The sequence below is a fragment of the Argiope bruennichi genome, chromosome 3 (assembly GCF_947563725.1).
Source record: "Argiope bruennichi chromosome 3, qqArgBrue1.1, whole genome shotgun sequence".
Lineage (NCBI taxonomy): Eukaryota > Metazoa > Arthropoda > Arachnida > Araneae > Araneidae > Argiope > Argiope bruennichi.
The window spans coordinates 67,522,468-67,541,338 of NC_079153.1; the positions used below are offsets into that span (position 1 = coordinate 67,522,468).

The following is an 18,871-nucleotide window of genomic DNA, read 5'->3' on the forward strand; positions in this document are numbered from 1 at the left end:
TAGTATACAAAATAATGTACAGATAAAGTTTTACTATCGTCAAAGTAAATTTTGTTTATTCAGAACATCTCCGACTTTGTATGTCTGTCTATACGTATGTAAACATGATAATTAAAAAAAAAGAAAAAGAAAAACCAGCAAAATAAGCTTATTATATTGGGCACGTGATTGTTATACTCAAATCCTAAATCAGTATTAAGTTTTCAGTTATATCAATAAGAATAAATACTTTTCCTAAGCAATATTTAATTCCTTGACTACATTATGAAATTATGCCGAACATCTACATCTGTTAATTTTTTTTCTGTCCTGTGCGTTGCCACTTAATCATCATAAATTAATTAGGTCAAACCATCTGTAGAAAACATAACTTAAGATGCATAATAAGAAAGGTTTTTATTAATACCTTCGGAAACATCAGGAAGTATCAAATATAGATTCGATCATTTTTCAAAATATGTTTTAGATTGAAATACGTAAAAATGTAAAGAGGGAGATCTCATTTATAAAAAAAAATTAATATTTATTAAATATAAAATATTATTAAATATTAAAATATTAATATATAAAAATGAATATTTGGGGTTTTAAAATTACATTGAATCAGAGATGTGAATTGAAGAATTAAAATTTTGGATCAAATTATTTAGTCATAATGTTTTTTATTTTCTCGTATACGTAGCACAGAGAAAATATAGTAATCGTCAAAATACTCTAACTCGAGATTTTGATGAATCTACCCGAGTTCGAAAAACTAATTTTTGGAAAATGTCTGTCCATCCGTATGCCTGCCATTGACAAAAATAAACCCAAAACGCTTTGATCTAGACGGGTAAAATTTGGCATACGATCTAAATATAAAATATGTAGATTTCTATCAAATTTTGTGCTAAATCCGCTCAGAGAAAATCTGTCAGTCCGTCTGTTCAAATATAATTTTAACACGATAACTACAAATAGAAAAGAGCAAGTAAGATAAAATTCGATACACAGATTTAACTTCCATAGTGTAGACCTATCAAATTTTAAGCCAAATTCAACAAGGGATTGACCACCTGATGGTCTGCACTTTCAGAAACGCATAAACGTGAGAACTCAAAGATGGAATGCCTTAAATATATCATATTTGGTACAGGATTTTGTGACTACGTGGTCTTGTGTCAAATTTTTGTTTCAGTCGGTTGGGAAACATCCGTCTGTTGTTGTTTATGACAATTATCATAGACAAGCCCACTGACGAAATCAGCGATTTTAAGCGTCTCTTGTTTCAGTAGCGCCATCTAGAGCCAAGAGTACGTCTTGGCTATTCATGCATCACTGCCTTTTCACGGGGCGGACTTCATTCATACATTTCATTCACTCATCCACAGATCGTAATTTAGATCTGAATCAGAGAACGATCACCTCTGATCCAGTACTCCAAGTGGTATTGTCTCGAATGAGAGAACTTTGTGGCTGAGACAAATTTATAGGTACACAAGCCACCCTGTACATAGAGAGCCTTCGACCGGCGGCGTTCGAGCTCACAACCTAAGGGATGGATTTCAACGCCGTACCAACCAGATTATCCCGGTAAACACGCGCCTAAAACACTAATGCGATTTTCTGATCTATTTACGGATCTATTATACAAGGGGTTAATCGCGAAATAACACGCCAAGGATTACACGACAAATTCAGTAAAAATGTAAAATACTTATCAAAGGTAAATATTTTGTAACTATAGTAACCAGTGCCATGTAAGGCGTTCTCTGTGAGTAACACCTTTATTAGAGAGTATGCGAGAAAATTTTGAAGAAAGCACCCCAACTGGTTTATTTATTTAATTTTTACTTTTTTGTATACAAAGTTATACTAAGAGGGCGTACTGTAATCATCAAAAATTTGACCTTAATATTTTAACGAATCTTTACATTTCAGATTTCTCTGAATATGAGCATTTTTTTAGAATTATGCATATTTATTTGTGAAAACTATAATTCAAGGACATTTTGAGCTTGAGAGATGAGATTTAGTATATGATCCTTACATTAAATTTGAAGACATTATCAAATTTTGAATAAATGTCATACATAGGGAACTTGTTTTTCTTTCTGTTTGAATATAAGCGCAATGATAATTACAAAACTTATTGAGCTAGATCAATGAAACTTGGAAAAAGTTTAGAATTTTAATCTATATCAAATTTTGAACCAAATTCTTCAATCGGTTGACCATCTACTTGTCTATACATTTTGTGTGCATCTATAACTCGATAACTCAAAAACACAATAATTTAGAGGAATAAAATTTGGTACATGAGCTTGTTTTTAAAATATTATTTAGGCTTCAAAATTTTTACTCAGTCAGTTGAGAATAAGGTGTTCAAAATGAATACAACCTCAGTTTACTTCACTATACTATAAACAACAAAATACTTATGTGCCAAGGAATTGGACTTTGGAATGGAAGTTTTCATTATTTATACATTACAAATACATAGCTGATGTTTATTTCTGAAAGTTATATAAGTTCAGGGAATACATCGGTGCAGCAATTTCACGATTACGAAACGCGCACTGCAGTAAAACACAGCTTACAGATATTATGGCAATAGAAGGCATGTTTATGTTATGATGAGCAAAGAAAATTTTTTTATTGATTCATAATACGATCTTTATTGCATTTTTAAGAACCTTAAAACAAACAAATACAGTTTCAAAGTCATCGAAGACAACAGGTAAAAATCGTTAAAATAAGACAAAGCGTAGATGTCAAGAACCCATTTCAATACCGACTGTATCGTTTATGATATAAAAAAAAAACAGATAAAAAAACTTTGCATGTTTTTTCAAATATATGCACCGTTCATGAAAAATGGATTGATAGGAAATTGGACTGACGGAATTAAAAAATTGTTATACAAGTTTGTTTCTTAAAGATAAGTTTCACAAAAAAAATTTCTATCTGTAGTTTTATACTTTTATAAAGATACCACATCACAAATATTAATTTTAGCTTTTCTTTATGTTTTCTTCTTGAATAAATCTATTGATGACTAAATCCAAGACCTAGGGATATTATTTTTAGACGGAAAATGTTCATGTGGCCAATAAATGTTCAGTTTCATACTACGTTCCATTATTATGTTCACGTTCATATCCTCACCTGCATTATCATGTAAATCAAATGTGCAATAAATATCCCATTATAATTTTGAAATTTATAGTGCATCAATCAGAAGAACAAATTTAATGAGAAAAGTTTTAAGAACGCATTTTCATTAGTGTACTACATATTGCTTCTCCTTTTTAATTTTTAATCAATATTTAATTGTAAAGAATATTGAAATCTTGAAATCAATATTTTATCAAATTCACTATTAAGTAGCAGCACTAATATGGAGTCAAAATTACATTAAATTAAGTACCTGATTGTTAATTTTCTGAAAATATTAAAATTAAATATTGTCTACGAGGATACAAGATACGAAACTTCAAATACAATGCAGAAGAAATACACTATAAAAATTTCAAAGCTTTAGAATTAGAAAGTAAGTAAACCTGGGGAAGTAGTCTTCCCACAGCTTTCTCATTTATTCTCTAATTAATTTGTCATGTTAGAGAACGCCTTGCATGACACTGGCGTAAAATAGTTATGAAATATAAGCTTTTGACGTTAATTTAGAATTTTTACTGAATCCATCGTGTGATCCTTAACGAAATTTTGTGGGTTTCATCCCTGGCATGCGGTTAATAGTATCTGAAAATCAAATTTGTATTTTACATGCGTTTTTCCTATTCAATTGATATAAAAATTTTACACAAAACTGCACTTCTAGTCACACAATCTAATACCAAGTTTGAAATATTTAAGTCGCTGTGTGTTTCAGTTATCGTTTTCACATATTTCTTAAAATGTAGACCGACAGACAGTGAGCCTCTTGTTGGATTTAATTCAAAATTCTATAGATATCTACACTATATAGATGAGAAACCTGTATACTAAATTTTATCCATCTAGCACACTTCGTTTTGTAGTTATCGTGTTACCTTATATTCGGATAGACAGATTTCCTGAGAACTTATTTTGCACAAAATTTGAAAGAAATCTATAAATATGGTGTTAAACCCATATACCAAATTTCATCCGTCTAGCTCAAAGTGTGTTTGAGTTATCTTTGTCACAGACAGATAGATATTTTCCAAAAATGTATCTCCATTTTGCACCTTACAGCACGATATTAATTTACATGCATTCTGTAGAAAAAAAAAATCTAAAAAATAAATGTTTCCAATATTTTCCAATATTCCTAATGATCCCAACTAATAATATTAGTTAAACAACATATATTCTGTCTCTTTATCTTCGTCTCACTCCTCTTAATATAAAACTTTCTTCATGTGTTTTCGCATGAATATTAAAATGATGTGAATTAAAAATAATGATGCAGGAAGTAGGAAAAACGAAAGATTAATGGGCCAAAATGATTCGCAAAAAAGACAATAAATGGATGTCAAAATAAACTGCAGTTTCTGCATCATAAATGAGACAGTGCATACTAAATGATTTTTATCTTTGACTGTAGCTGAAAGCATGCAGTTTGAAAGAAGAAATTTTTAAATTGTCTTCTTGTAATGAGAGTTATTAAAACAATCTCTAATTTTCACAGGTAAATTTTGATTAAAGAATGTCCGTTAATATGAACTATGTCCATCAACCATGGTAGATTTTATTATACGTAATATACAAGGCTGACATAATGAGTTAAAGGTAAATAATAGTGACAACAATGATTCAGCCATGCGTGTTTATTGCAAAACAATTGAAATTTATTTCTTTTGAAAAGTATTATTTGTTCAACATAAATTTATAAACATAAATAATAGATAAATGCTGCGTTGTTATTGAAACAAAATGATGCAATGAAATCGCTCGAAATACATAGTGTATATTGCAGTTTGTTTGAAATAAACAAAGTGTGCTATCGAGTTTGAAATAAACAAACAGTTCAAAATTATTGTTCAATGATCTGCAGGAAAGTTAAATATACATATGATCTTAACATATGTGTCTACATACGAATATAAGAATCAGGAGTTCTGAATCACACGTTGTTTATAATATATTGTTCAACAATCTTTTAACAAATGAAAGGAGCGCACACATCTATCTACATTTCCAACAATACTAATCGCCATTGTGTATACTTAGAAAATTATCTAGAAAACTAAGCTTCGCATTTTTTATTTACTTATTTTATTTATTTATTTTTGGAAAATTGTGTTTTTTTAGAGAAAATATTTAGATACTAATCGTATACTGATTACATATAAATAGTTGTTGTAAAGCGAAGCGAAATGTAACCGCCACCAGGCGGCGATGTTGTGACGTCAGTCTGCGAGCTGTGTGATATATTGAGTACGGATTGTGATCTCGGCGTAGCCGTGTGATTTTTATAAGTGTCTCCGTGTTTATGTCGTCCATTTGTCAATAAATGTCAATGTGTCTGAAAAACCTTTGAACTTATTTTGACTTAAGTACCCCGCATCTGGTAGATGCAAACCTGTTTTAATATCTGAAAGATTCTATGTTTAGTTTGGTTTCCGAACAATAGTTTTCAATCATACCTACATATGAACTGGTCATTTAAATAAAAAAAATCATGAAAGCACTTAGTTTTACCTATTATTCCAAATAATCTCCTATGTTACAGTATTCATTTTACAGTTTATCTATCATTACTTATGTTTTTGAACTTACACTCAGTTTTACCATGGTGAAATCGGGTTTGAGATAGCGTATATGATATGGTGAGAGCAAATAGGAAAATGTTCCAATAGTTTGCTATAAAAATAATGTTTTTTTGTATGTGTGTGTGTGTGGGTGTGACGTTTATTTTTTAAGAAAAACATCTATATAGATAAACTTAAAAAGCAACACCTTATCTAAACTACAAAATTTGATCCAAATAGTTAGTGCCATTTCCGAAATACACGAAATAAATAAAATTATATATGTAACATTATTTTGGTTAAGCAGAGTGCAGATTTGAAGACATAGACGAGACGTTGTATTTTTAATTTCGTTTTATTATCTTTTTACCACCATCCAGGAAAGCATAATTATTTACAAGCAGACGCAGGGCGGCACAAAAGCAGAAGTAAGAAAAAAGCGCAAAACAAATGATCACTAGTCTAATATAATATATGATTTCCGGCCACGCGTCATATTTTTACCTCTGATAAGGACAAAAGTATCACTTTCATTTGAGACGTAGTACTGATGGCGCATTAGTTTTACAGATGAATTAATTAAACCGAAAGTGGAATTGGATCACGAAATAAAAGAATATTTTAGAATGAAATTACGATGGGCTAAATTAAGATAAAATCTAGGAAATTAATTAAATTGAAATTAGAATTAAAATATCATTACATATATATATATATATATATATATATATATATATATATATATATATATATATATATATATATATATATATATATATATATATATATATATATATATATATATACAAGAATTGCTCGTTTAAAGCTATAAGATAAACAATGATAACTTGCTCTTTACAAGTCTGACTTGAAGGCATATAAATATGAGTAAAATACTGAAATATTATATTGTAGGTTAGATGAAAATCTTCAAACAATGCGTAAAAAAAGCAAACTTATTTTAATACAATAATGATAAAAAAAAATATCTCACCTCATCCACGGTCCTACAGCTCGTTCTCCTATTGCCGGATAGGGATACCTGAATTTTTGCCTGTATTCTACCCATCTTTCTTCCAGAATAACCCAAGAACGACCAAGAATTAAAGAGCTGTACCAGGCATTTAAGCATGCCAATGCAATTAGTAATAGGCCGTACCACCCTGAAACAATTAAAAATTTTACAATAGATACTAAAAATAATATTTAGTAAATTGTGAAAACATATATTACTAGCATTTTGAATGCAATATTGTAAGTTAACTCAAAGGACAACGACAAGTAACACAAGATATATATCTTTTGTTGTTTCAAATGATTTGTTACGAATAGATTAAAATTTCATTTTGAAAATCAAAAATCTGGTATGGACGGACCCAGTAATTTTGAGACGTGGAGAAATGATAAAGGTAACACTTAACCGGTTTTCCCTTTTTCAGACTTTTAAGCCCCAGTAAGTTGAGTACATCTGATATTTTCTGACAGTTTCGAACACTGCATGTACAGTGAATCTTTAATGCAATCAGATTTTGAATGTTTTCTAGATCTCAAAACTGAGAATCTGTTACTAAATCATTATTGCTACCAAATTTATTACGGTACAAAAATTGCAAAATCTTTTATAGTAGTTTACAATACGGATATTTTTTTTAACTTGACGATATATAAAGGATGGCCTTCCATTTGTAAATTGCTACATAAGATATACAATATTAATATTTGTACAAGATACTCTAAAAGGCAGATTGTGTTACAACAAGAGTTACCAAATTTGGGAAAGAGTTACATCTTAGGAAATGGATACTCACTATGAAAGAGACAAAATTTCAAATACAGTTTCAGCTAAAATTTAGTTGGCATTTCTTCCTTCAATAACTTTGGAATATATTATTGCACCAAAATTATTTTTTCACTACTTCACATTTTTTTTAAATGTCTTTTCAAAGATAACCGTTATTTATCAGGGCAATTTTGTCTCTAATTTTAATTAATTCTGAAAAATACTTTAAATTATATTTTTCAGCTTTTAATAATTTTCATTGTACAGAAATTGGATTCGGAGTCATGTGTGCTATAACAAATTTTAAATACATTTTTATGAAAATACCCTTTTCACTGCTATGTAATTAAGAACGAGCTTCAAAAATAATATAAAGAAAGACGATCCTTGCTTAAAACATTATCTTCAAACATTGTTTTGGGCTAAAGATTCGAACCATATTAAAAATGTTTTTCTTTGATACTTAACATTCTTTCCAATTTTCAATTTTAATATTCCAGAAAAATTCCTTTCAGTACTTATTTACAAAATTCTCCAAATAAATAACAAAACTATGATAAATAAGTATAGTTTGGGTTTATAAATAACTATGGAGTTTTTTTTTTTCCTTCATAAGCTCGTTTCCCTTCATATTTTTAAGTAATTGCTAGCGTAAACAAGGGCTTCTAATATCAATCATTTTTCTGATTGAAATTCAACAAATATTCAACTGAATTTGTGAATATAATATGCAATAATTTGAGTTAATAATTTTTTTCCATGTTGACATTTTTAATATTTTCCCAAGGGCAACTGAAAGACAAGCAAGTAATATAAAATACATAAAAGTAGATCTATATCACTTATGATGAACATAAAATGTGTAGTTAAATTTGAAATTATATCTATCATTTCTTTAACTTTTTCTCTTTCCTTTTCTCCTCCAAGAAAATACATTGCACTTAGGACTAACAAATTGAGAATCACACGCGAAATATGATAAATTTATTTATTGTCATTTAAATTCGACCATGAAAGATAAAATAATATTTTCGTACTATTTTATTTCTAGTATTAAACAAAAGCAGGTGAATATTGAAGAATACCAAAAAAAATTTCTTGTCCATTTTTAATATGAGAATACATAGTTGCATATTTCCAATTATGTTTTAAGAATGGCCATTTTTTTCTGAAAATTTCGGATTAAAGATATTGAAAGGTAAATGAAATTGACAAGAGGAGGCATGTTGTAGGAAACTTGGAATGAAGTCAGTTTTTTGCCGATACTAATGGTAGCATGAACGAAAAATGGAATATGAGGTGAAAGAAACGGAATTTGAGATCGAGAAATCTTTGTCAAAAAAATGTATTGTTTGAGAAAAGAAACACAAACAAAATAAACTAGAAACGATTCTCGTCGTTATCTGCATTATTCCTTATTCAACTGATTTTGCTTTAATGTTTAACAAAGTTAATTTTTTCAAAAAATTTGAAAGCATGAATGCTAAATTTTCATGTTATTTCAATTTCAGGCTTCCGAGAACTGTCCAATTTGCTCTTCTTGCTCAAGTAATTCTATAGACACAGGAATAGTTGGAAGACAATAAGTTTGGTGGGTGGACCTGATGTCCCCGACCCAATTCCTGTATTCTTATTTTCGTGGTTTCACAGTGTGCAATCTATTGATATCAGAATTCCCTTGCGATTCATAAACGACACCATTTTCAAATGCAAGATTTCAAGAACATCGTCTAAACCCAATCATCACAAGAAATTGTGCGATATCTCCACGATGTTGTTCGATATTCCGAATGCTGGTCAATATCAGGGAAATATCGAAACAATATTGTTGAGCATTTTGTGCTGAAATAAACTAATACATTGCAGAATTGATTGCCAGTCAACTGGGTTGAAACTCACAGAAGGTTATTTTACGGTGATCCTGCCAGGCAGACACTTGGACCTTGCGGTGGGTCATTGTACATCTGGTGACCTTTTCTGCTCTCATGACAAACAAACGTCAGTTGGGTTGTCAAAAAGAATATCTGCCTTAGACCCAGTTCTTATTGCAAAGAATTATACGATCGAGAAATTAGTTGTTTTTGCTTCCTTTCCAACAGTGATTGGTAAATCTGAGTGCATTTGTCCATCATCGAGTCCGTCAATTGATGTGAAACACATTAATCGAGATATTTTCAATATCCAAGAATATTCAGGTGTTTCCTCAGACTTCTGAGCGTTACCCTGAAGTGGACAGAGAGTTCTTCAATCGAAATTGATGGCAGTACATCAGTTAATTATTTTCTCGTTTTTTACTTCACTTGATTTTCCAACTTTTACCTGGTCTTGGGATGATTCCTCCTGTTTGTCGTTGAAATTCATGATCAATATCCGACTCATTTAAAATGGAATTGATTGATTGCATTATTGTGAGCAAGAGATTTGGACTTCCGAATGGAAATAAATTTCAGTTTTTCAACAGACATTTTACACGTCTTCTAATGTCTTAAAATTTGCAAATAATTAAATAAAATTTGTGTGCAACTAGAACACATTCTAGCTATTACAAAATGATCGCGATTAAACAAATTAGACTATAAACAGGACTACTGCAACTTGTCCGAGGCCACTTTTCCTCATATTCAAAGTTCCTCCAATATAAAACTTTAATTATTCACTAAAACAGAATGATTTTAATCTATGCATAATATATTTAGAAAGGAAAATTCTATAGAGTTTTTTAAAAATGAAACCAGTTAATTCGAATATGCATAATATCACCTCAAATATCCGAGATTGTAATCATTGCGGTCAAACTCGGTCTATATATAATACATTTTAAATCATGATTTCTTTTCATGTGGTAAAGTTTTACAAAATTGTTTAGTTGAAATTTTAAAACTGAATCTACGATTCATGTATTAAATTTTAACAGCTCAAAAAAAAATATCTCACCGATAACAGGATTCGCAAATTTTATTTATTTTCCTATTTCCTTTACATTTTCCCAATGTGATTCGGAAGAATAGTTTCTCCTTCTGAACAGGCGATGCCTATCGACGCCTTTATAGTTTTATAGTGCCATTTTTTCGTGCAATTGCAGAAAAGCTCTTCCCATCAATATTGACATACTTAAGAAGATTGAAATAGTTTTTTTTTTCTATATTTCTTTAAATGACTTCTTGATTTATCAATAATTACTTTCCACTAACGACTTTTTTTTTTTTTTTGACAAGCCATTATACAACGAAAATTGGCTTTTAAAGCAGTTTTCACACACTCTTTGTTACATTCATTTTATATAAAAAAAAAGAAAGAAAGAATACCCAGAAGAATTATTCTTCCACAAGGAAAAAAAAAAGTACTTACCAGCACTTTTATTGGTTTAAATTTCTGAGTTGGCTATCCAAAACAGGTACACGGATATATTACCGGATAAGGTTGGAAAGGGGAGATGGGATGTTGAAAAACCGGTTTTTCGCGTTTAAGTATAAAGCTATTAAAATGAGAGGAAGCATCTAAATTAAATAATTTTTATAAAAAGATCTATAAAATGAGCTGGAGAACGCCATGATGGTTTGTTTAAATAAAGAATACATTTCTAAAAATTTCAAATTTGGAAAAATAATTTTCATTTTTTTTTTTTTTAATTAATGTATGTGAAATTTTAGGAAGACCGTGCTGCATGGAAAAAGGTGATTTCCATGCAGCAGATAAAAATTTCAAATCAACATTGCATTTTTCTTTTTGAAAAATTTCATTTAGTTGAAAGAAACAGGGTCGTCGAAAAAATGCATATAAGTACTTTTCCATCAATCAAAATTAAAAAACCAAAAAAAATATTTTTTTTATTCGTTTAATTTCAAATACAAATAAATAAATTATCCTTATCAAAATAACGAAACTGTGTTTCTTTTATCATTTTCTTTGTTGAATTGAGATAATAGAAATAAATTTATTCATAAAAATAGAAAAGTAATCAAATCACCTTTTTGAATAAATTATTTTTTAAAAGAAATATTTTATAAAATTTTAAATTTGAAGGTGAAAATCAAAAGTTATATTAAAAGTTCTTTTATAAAAAGAGGATAAATAACACTAATCAATACATATTTTACATTTTTTTTTTCAACATTTCCACAAGTTCCACAATTTTAGTTTGAACAATGGGAAAATATTATCCTCAGTTATCTTACTTTTATTCTAAAAAAATAATGGGGTTTAACTTACAAAATTTGAAGGATTCCCTCAAGCTCTTTTGATGATTTTTATTAAATTTCAATCAAAAGTTTTGATTGAAAAATATACTTCAGAGAAACTTTATAAATTAATGTTATTCATTCTCTTATAATTAGTATTATTCATCCACTTTATAAATTTAAAAAACGATGAATAACACTAATCACCACTATTTTTCATTTTTTCAACATTTCCACAAGTACCATAATTTTAATTTGAATAGGAGAAATTATTATCATCATGTCAGATTAAAAAGATACTCAAGATAAACTTTAATAAATTAGTGTTATTCATCCTTTTATAATTAGTATTATTCATTCCTTTGTAATTAGTGTTATTCATCCTCTTTATAAATTTAAAAAGGAGAATAACATTAATTATCACACATTTTTCAATATTTCCACAACACCATAATTTTAGTTTGAATAAGGAAAAATATTATCCTCAGGTATCTCACTTTTTTCTAAAAATAATTTCTAAAATAATGGGATTTAATTCATAAAATTTGAAGGAATCCCTCAAGCTCTTTCAAAGATGTTTTTGTTAAATTTCAATAAAAGGTTTTGATTTAAAAAATATTCAAGAGAAATTCTAAACTTTTTCTTACCTGTTCCAGCCAGAGCATGTGGCATAGCTAAGATTCCCATTCCCGCCATGAAAGACGTGATAAATACAGCCGCCGTCCATACTGAAAATCCCTTTGAAGCTGTCATTTTGTACAGTTCTGACAGAATAAAAGCAGATTCTTCACTGGAAGTTGTACAGTCAAGAGAGTAAAACGTGTGATACTTCTTCATATGTTATACAATGATTGAAAATTTTCTTCGATAAAATTATTCCACGAAAAACTCTTAAATTATTCTTCGGAACAATAAGTTGTTTCGGAAAGAATACTTGGAAAAATAATGCCAAAAATAAAATTCGTAATTTTAGTTCTGAGTAATAATAAGGAATTACATGTTGTATCTTTTATGCATGATGTTATATCACACACAAGTAGGTGAAGTGATTTTTAACAAAGGAAACGAAAAAAATCACAATAAAAATTATTCCGAAAATTTCTTACAAGAATAAATACCGGCGAACACGTGAGGAACAACTCACACTGTCTAAAGCGTTGAAAGGGTTTCTTTGATTTTATCCTCACCGATTTAAAGATAACTCAAAAGACGCGAAAAAATGTAGATAACATAATCGTTGTTATAAAAATCCTTCAAGTTAAATAGGTTGCGAATTCTTTTATTTTTAACAACTGTAACGTCAGCAAATCAAGTTTAAAATTCATTTAAAATACAATATCTCAATTAAGAAATATTTTGCTATACTTGCTTTTTATATACTGGTTATCTCACTTATGAAACACTCACCAATGGGGAAGCGAAATTATTAAACACTAGAGATACTTCTTAGTCATTCCAGCTATGTTGAAATAGTTCTTAAGTACAACGCATCATTTTTAGTGCTTTTTTAGGTATTTGACATTTCACCAGGTGTTATAACACTTGTGACACAAGTTATGGATAACTGTGTCGCTTTGTTATTACAAAAATAGTATTTCATACAAACTAAATACAATTTGCTTTCTGTTCGTCTAATTATTAGTAACATAGATAGTGTTATTTCTATTAATTAGAACAAAATAGCAGTGATAAATAGAACGAATAAAATATGCCAAGGATTTACTGAATGTAGGTTGAATATTAGAACTACTATGGTTTGGAAGGAAAATAAGAAATATAGCATATTAAAAAACAAAATACTTGAAAAATATTAACATCTTTTAAAAAAAACGATTTTATCAGTAAATTAAAAAGTAAAATTTTTTAACTATTTATTATTAATTAAAATTGTGAACACTGCTAAAAGCGAGTTTAAAACTTTTCACATTTAATTTTTTTTTTTGGGGGGGGGGGGTTAATCTTTAATATATGTTTCTTAATTTAAAATATTATAATTGTTATAAAATCTTCTACTTAATTTCCATCGAACAATTTCATCAATTACTTCTTTAAAGTACACAGCTGAATTTGGATATATCTAACGCACTTTACATTTTAAAATGAAATCAGAGAACATTTGTATTTATGTACTATTATTCCTAATTTCTAAAAAAAAAAAATGTTTAATTATTATTTCTAATTTGGTAGTTTTTTTATACCATCATGAATTACCTTAAAAATACGATCTATCAACAATAAATGAAATTTTGTCTATTTCGAATGTTTTTAATTCTCTCAGAACTATAGATCAGCATCCGAGCAACACATGTATTCTTAACTGAAATAGAAACTTTTTAATTCATTGAAAATCTACTTAATAATTTTTTAAAAAAATATTAAAATATTGCGATTTTATTCAGAAAACAGATTCAGAAAAATTTACTATTCTAACATATTAGATGCGAAAGAAAAATCGTCTGAATTTTCAGTCTTTGCAAATACGAAAAAAATCAAAACTAAAGAGACAAATAAACGAATGGACAGAATGAAGTTCAACATTGATGTGTTTTAAAAATTATAACTGTCATCATTTTTTAAGCAAAATTAATATTTACTTGCTTTAAATCTAATGAACATATAAAGATTTCGGAATGAATTTTTTGTGTCTATTAATAAGGCAGATACAAAGGAATTATACTAGCTCAGTTGCACCTTATTTAGAAGTAATTTCAGTTGAATAAGCAGTTTGCTTGAATTAGGACATTCCTCCCATATCCTATGCCAAAAAAAGATTTTAAAAAATATACAAATTCTAACAACAACTCAAGTCAAACAGCTTGCAACACAATAATGAGCGATATTACATTATGTGGGTGCGAATGCGTCTATCCTCTGAAAGAAATCACTACGAAACGGTATTTAGGGTTAAATATAGGTTCTATTATAATATTTTTCCAATTTTGATATAGTATAAAAAACATTTTTGTGATATTATAATTTTAGAAGATGTAGTCATTAATTTCCATAATCAAGCCATGAGCTTACCAATTTGGCGACGGTTAATTAAACTTATTAGTCGCCTATTTTTGCTCTTGATTTATCTGCGACACCTATTTCTTGATTTCTTTTCTGTTATTTCCCCTGACTGAATAGAATTTTGAGTGAGCTCTCTTCAGAATATTTCAAATAATATTTTGCAGCTTCTTTAAAAAAACGGAGCTTTAAATTAAGTTAAATGCTTTCAATGAAGCAGCCTGAAAGGTTTATATAAAAATTTGTTTACATTTGATTGTTGTTATATAGCAATAAGTAATAAGAATGATTTCTGTACCAAGCACATTGGTGTTTTATATAAAGAGATATTGTAAATATTGTTTTATATCGTAGAGTATTGTTTCATTTCATACAGTGTTATATAGTTTCGGAACTGTCATAACCAGTGAACCAATTTCTTTTCGGTTTCCTTGCAAAAGTCTGCATCTCCTGAACATTTCTCAAAAGGATTGGAGGGAAAGAACAAACCTTTGAAGATCACGAGAAAGATCATAAGAGAGTGTACCGCCCCAACCTCAACACATGTGTGTGTGTGTCGAATTATGCGTTTCATAATATTGTGGAGATAATCAATTATGAATTGTGAATGTTGTTATTTCGACCGTTTGAGTGCAAATAAAAGTAGAGATTTACAGTTTTGGTCGTGTTTTCATTATTCAATTCATTACGTTTTTCAATGTTCACATTTAAACATACATGAATATGTAAATCGAATAATGGTCACCCCGTTGTGAGATTCGATCCTAATTTTAATAAGTATTCTGATAGTAAAATAATATATAGAATTTTATCTTTCTATTTTAGGAGTTTCTGAGATATTGAGCACACAAGCACAAGGGCAGCTAAACTTCCTTTAAAAAGGCTTCATGCAAAATTTGATGGGAGTACACAAATTTGATATTAAGACGATATACGAAGTTTCATCTCTCTAATTCAAAGAGTTTAAACAGAAACAGACATTATTTTGAAAATGTATTTTTCGGACTCATAAAAGTGTAGAACCTGATTATTTTTTTCTCTCCTGAATCTCGAAGTCGAATTTCTTGAAAGTTACAATATTTAATTCAAAATTCTAAAAGAAAAAAAAAGATTATTTTTCGAACATATAGCAGGAAATTTCCTCTTGATTAATAGGTTTATATGCCTGTCTTTGAATTGTTAGGGCTGTCAATAAAATAAAAATAATAATACTATTATTATTTTATGATGCTTTTTATATTTCCCTTCATATTTTTTCTCATGAATGCATTTTATTTATGACTATCACATAAAAAACTTCATGAAAAAGCCATAAAATGTCATTCAATTCATAGCAATCGTATTTAAAGTAAGTGTTGTGTCCACAGAGAAAAATCTGCTTTCGTCAATCTTATTAATGATTATTTATTTAATAATACAATCAAACAGTCACGTGGATTTTGAGAACTTTCTCGTAAATCTCTGTTATTCGTGTATGACAGTCAAAAATATGATAAAATGAAGAACATAAAATAAGTTTTATTCATTTTTTTATTATGTTTATAGGCTGGATACTGCTGTAAATTCCGCCATGTTACATGTATGAAGCGAATGTCGTTCGAAAAAAAATTCTGTAGGACAGATCGTTGTACCTGAAGTCACCAAATTTATTAGGCACTTATTTCTGAGTTAATAGGTGCTCATTAACAAAATTTACTTTAAAAAAATTTTACTCACATTTTTGATAATTCATTATTTTAAAGTTTTTCCTCAATAACTTCAGAATTTACTATTGCAGAAAACATTTTTACGCTATTTTAAATATAAAATAATTAGAATAATAACTAATTTTATTCTCAATAAACAGTCCAGTCGAATTGTACTTTGACATGGAAAAAAATACAAAACCGCAGTTGCTTTAAAGCATTGTGTTGGACATTCAAAATAGGCCGTTGTATTTTCTACAGATAACGCAGTGAGATTAGAAGGAGAGTTGAAATACAAGTTTTATATATTTTAATAAAAGGATATTTATCTAAGAAGAAAGTTTGAATTAGAAAAGTTATAGGTGTTAAAAACGACTTATAAAATGTGCCTCCGAATATTAAGACAGTTAAGTCACAACAATAGTAATTTTTTTTAAAGTGTAAATTTGAAGAAATATTTCTAATTTTTTTATCTATCCAAAATTTTTGGAGTTTCGTTCAAGTACAGATGAAAAGGAGAGAAAACTTGATCAAAAATTTCAAATCGATTTTTGCATTATTTTTAGAAAAATTCAAGTATAAATCATCTATTATCTATACGAATTCGTAAGCAAAAAAAAAAAAAGTCTAATTCTAAAAGTTTTATTCTAGGATTTTAAGTGATATGCCAATAATCAGTTTCCAGAAGAAGAAAAAATGAAAAAAAAAAAAAAAAAAAAAAAAAAAAAAAATTCAAATTTATTATTTTCAAAAAACAAAAAAAAAAAATTCTACGATGACTTGAGCTCTAGTAAAAGATCAGATGTAGTGTTCGCAAAAATAACAGCATTTGAACTGAATCAGCAGAAAAGTTCTTCAAGCTTAATGTTTAACCACTAAATGTTAATTTCAAATTTAATTTTTTAAATATTTTTTAGAGGAAATCAATTATTATTATATAACCTGAAATCAACACTTGTATCAGTAACAATATGTTTAGAAAAAGTGCCTTTATTATTATTATTTTTTATTCGCGAGATAGAAAATTACTTCTAAGCATTTTTCAACAGTCCTGCTTCTTTCAACAGGGTCAAATTAAAAAATGATGCAAAGATCTGTCCTAAATTTTTCCCAAATATTTCTGTCTTTGTAGCATGCACATTAGTGGAATTCCAAAAATTTCGCTCAAAGTAGAATGTAAAAACATTTTTCCGTATTTACGCTATTTTTTTTTTAATTTGCTCGTCAATAAGTTAAGCTATTTTAGCGTTCTTTGGCTCATTTTATAAATATTTCTAATACCTATAATTTTCCAATTAAAATTTTTTCTCTTAGATTAATAAACTTTTATTCAAACGCGAAAAACCTAAATTTTAATCTTCCCTATTTCTCCCTAAACCGGTCTGAAATCCGAGAACAAATATAGTGGTTTGTTTTGAACATTCAACACAACTTAAACTAATAAAATTACTGTTATGTATTTTTTCCACATTTTGATACTTATCAGGATTGGACTATAATATTTTCTCTTTCAAGAATGGCTAATGTTTATTTCATTACTCGCAAGTAAGATTGACAAACAATATAAAAAGAAAAACTTTAAAGAAAAAAACTAAAATGGTGGATTAGTGATCTTGTTGTAGAAAGATGAAACAGCCATCAAAATGTCCACAACTATTCAAAACATCTTACCAACTACAAACATGCAAGGACAAAGATCAGTTTATCAATCAGAGTATTAATTATTTATTAATGCATGTAAGCTGTATTTTTAAACAACGCATGCTTAAATAACATCTGTTTAGTGATTGGACCAAAGTTAGCTTGGTAATATACATTTAATTAGAGAATATATTTTATTGATTAAATGTTTTTAGAACCTACTGAATCCTATTTACTTCTCATAAATGCTTTTCATATTTATAATAATAATGATTAAAAATAAATTTTCATATTTATAATAATAAGTTCAGATTTAAAACCTGAAAAATTATCGAAAGCTATTAGTCAGTTTTTTTTTTTTTTAAATTAAAGAATAACAAGGAAATTCGAAGTTCTAATTCAAAACATCGCAGCATCGTTGATGCATATATAAAACATCGTAACGATGTCTTGGGTATGATTCGTTTGGAATTTTATTTTCATAAAATGTTCTCATTACTATATAACAACGATAAAGCACACATAAGAAAAATATTTACTGCTATAAATACTTTTAATACTAGTCGCCGTTCGTTAATTGGGGTTAAATGCTACTTTCAATTAATTGTGTAATTAAAGGTTTCCTCAGCAAAATATTTTTATCCTTCAAACTTTGACAGGCATATAAATCGTGCTAATTTAGAACGTTCTGATCATTGTACTATGCGTTTATCAAATTTTCTGTCTATATCTTTATTCGCCCTATTATATCACAGGAGAGAGCAAATTCTTTAAAAACAAGCGCACTTTTAAAATTTTTTACCACTGCTTGATTCTGAAATTAAACCCTAATTGCATGTAAAACAAAAATTCAAATGTTTC

The 18,871-nt window shown here is 28.4% G+C and overlaps 1 protein-coding gene across 1 annotated transcript in view; it reads right to left on the minus strand.

Annotated features, from left to right (window-relative positions):
- LOC129963903 (uncharacterized) overlaps positions 1 to 13,090 on the minus strand; it is a 37,131-nt gene extending 24,041 nt beyond the window's left edge. The window contains exons 1-3 of the mRNA XM_056078491.1: positions 13,080 to 13,090; positions 12,320 to 12,462; positions 6,709 to 6,877 (exon numbers count right to left, since the gene is read on the minus strand). Of these exons, the coding sequence (XP_055934466.1) occupies positions 6,709 to 6,877; positions 12,320 to 12,425 (275 nt within the window). The 5' untranslated portion in view covers positions 12,426 to 12,462; positions 13,080 to 13,090. The remainder of the gene's footprint in view (positions 1 to 6,708; positions 6,878 to 12,319; positions 12,463 to 13,079) is intronic.
- Positions 13,091 to 18,871: the final 5,781 nt, after the last annotated feature.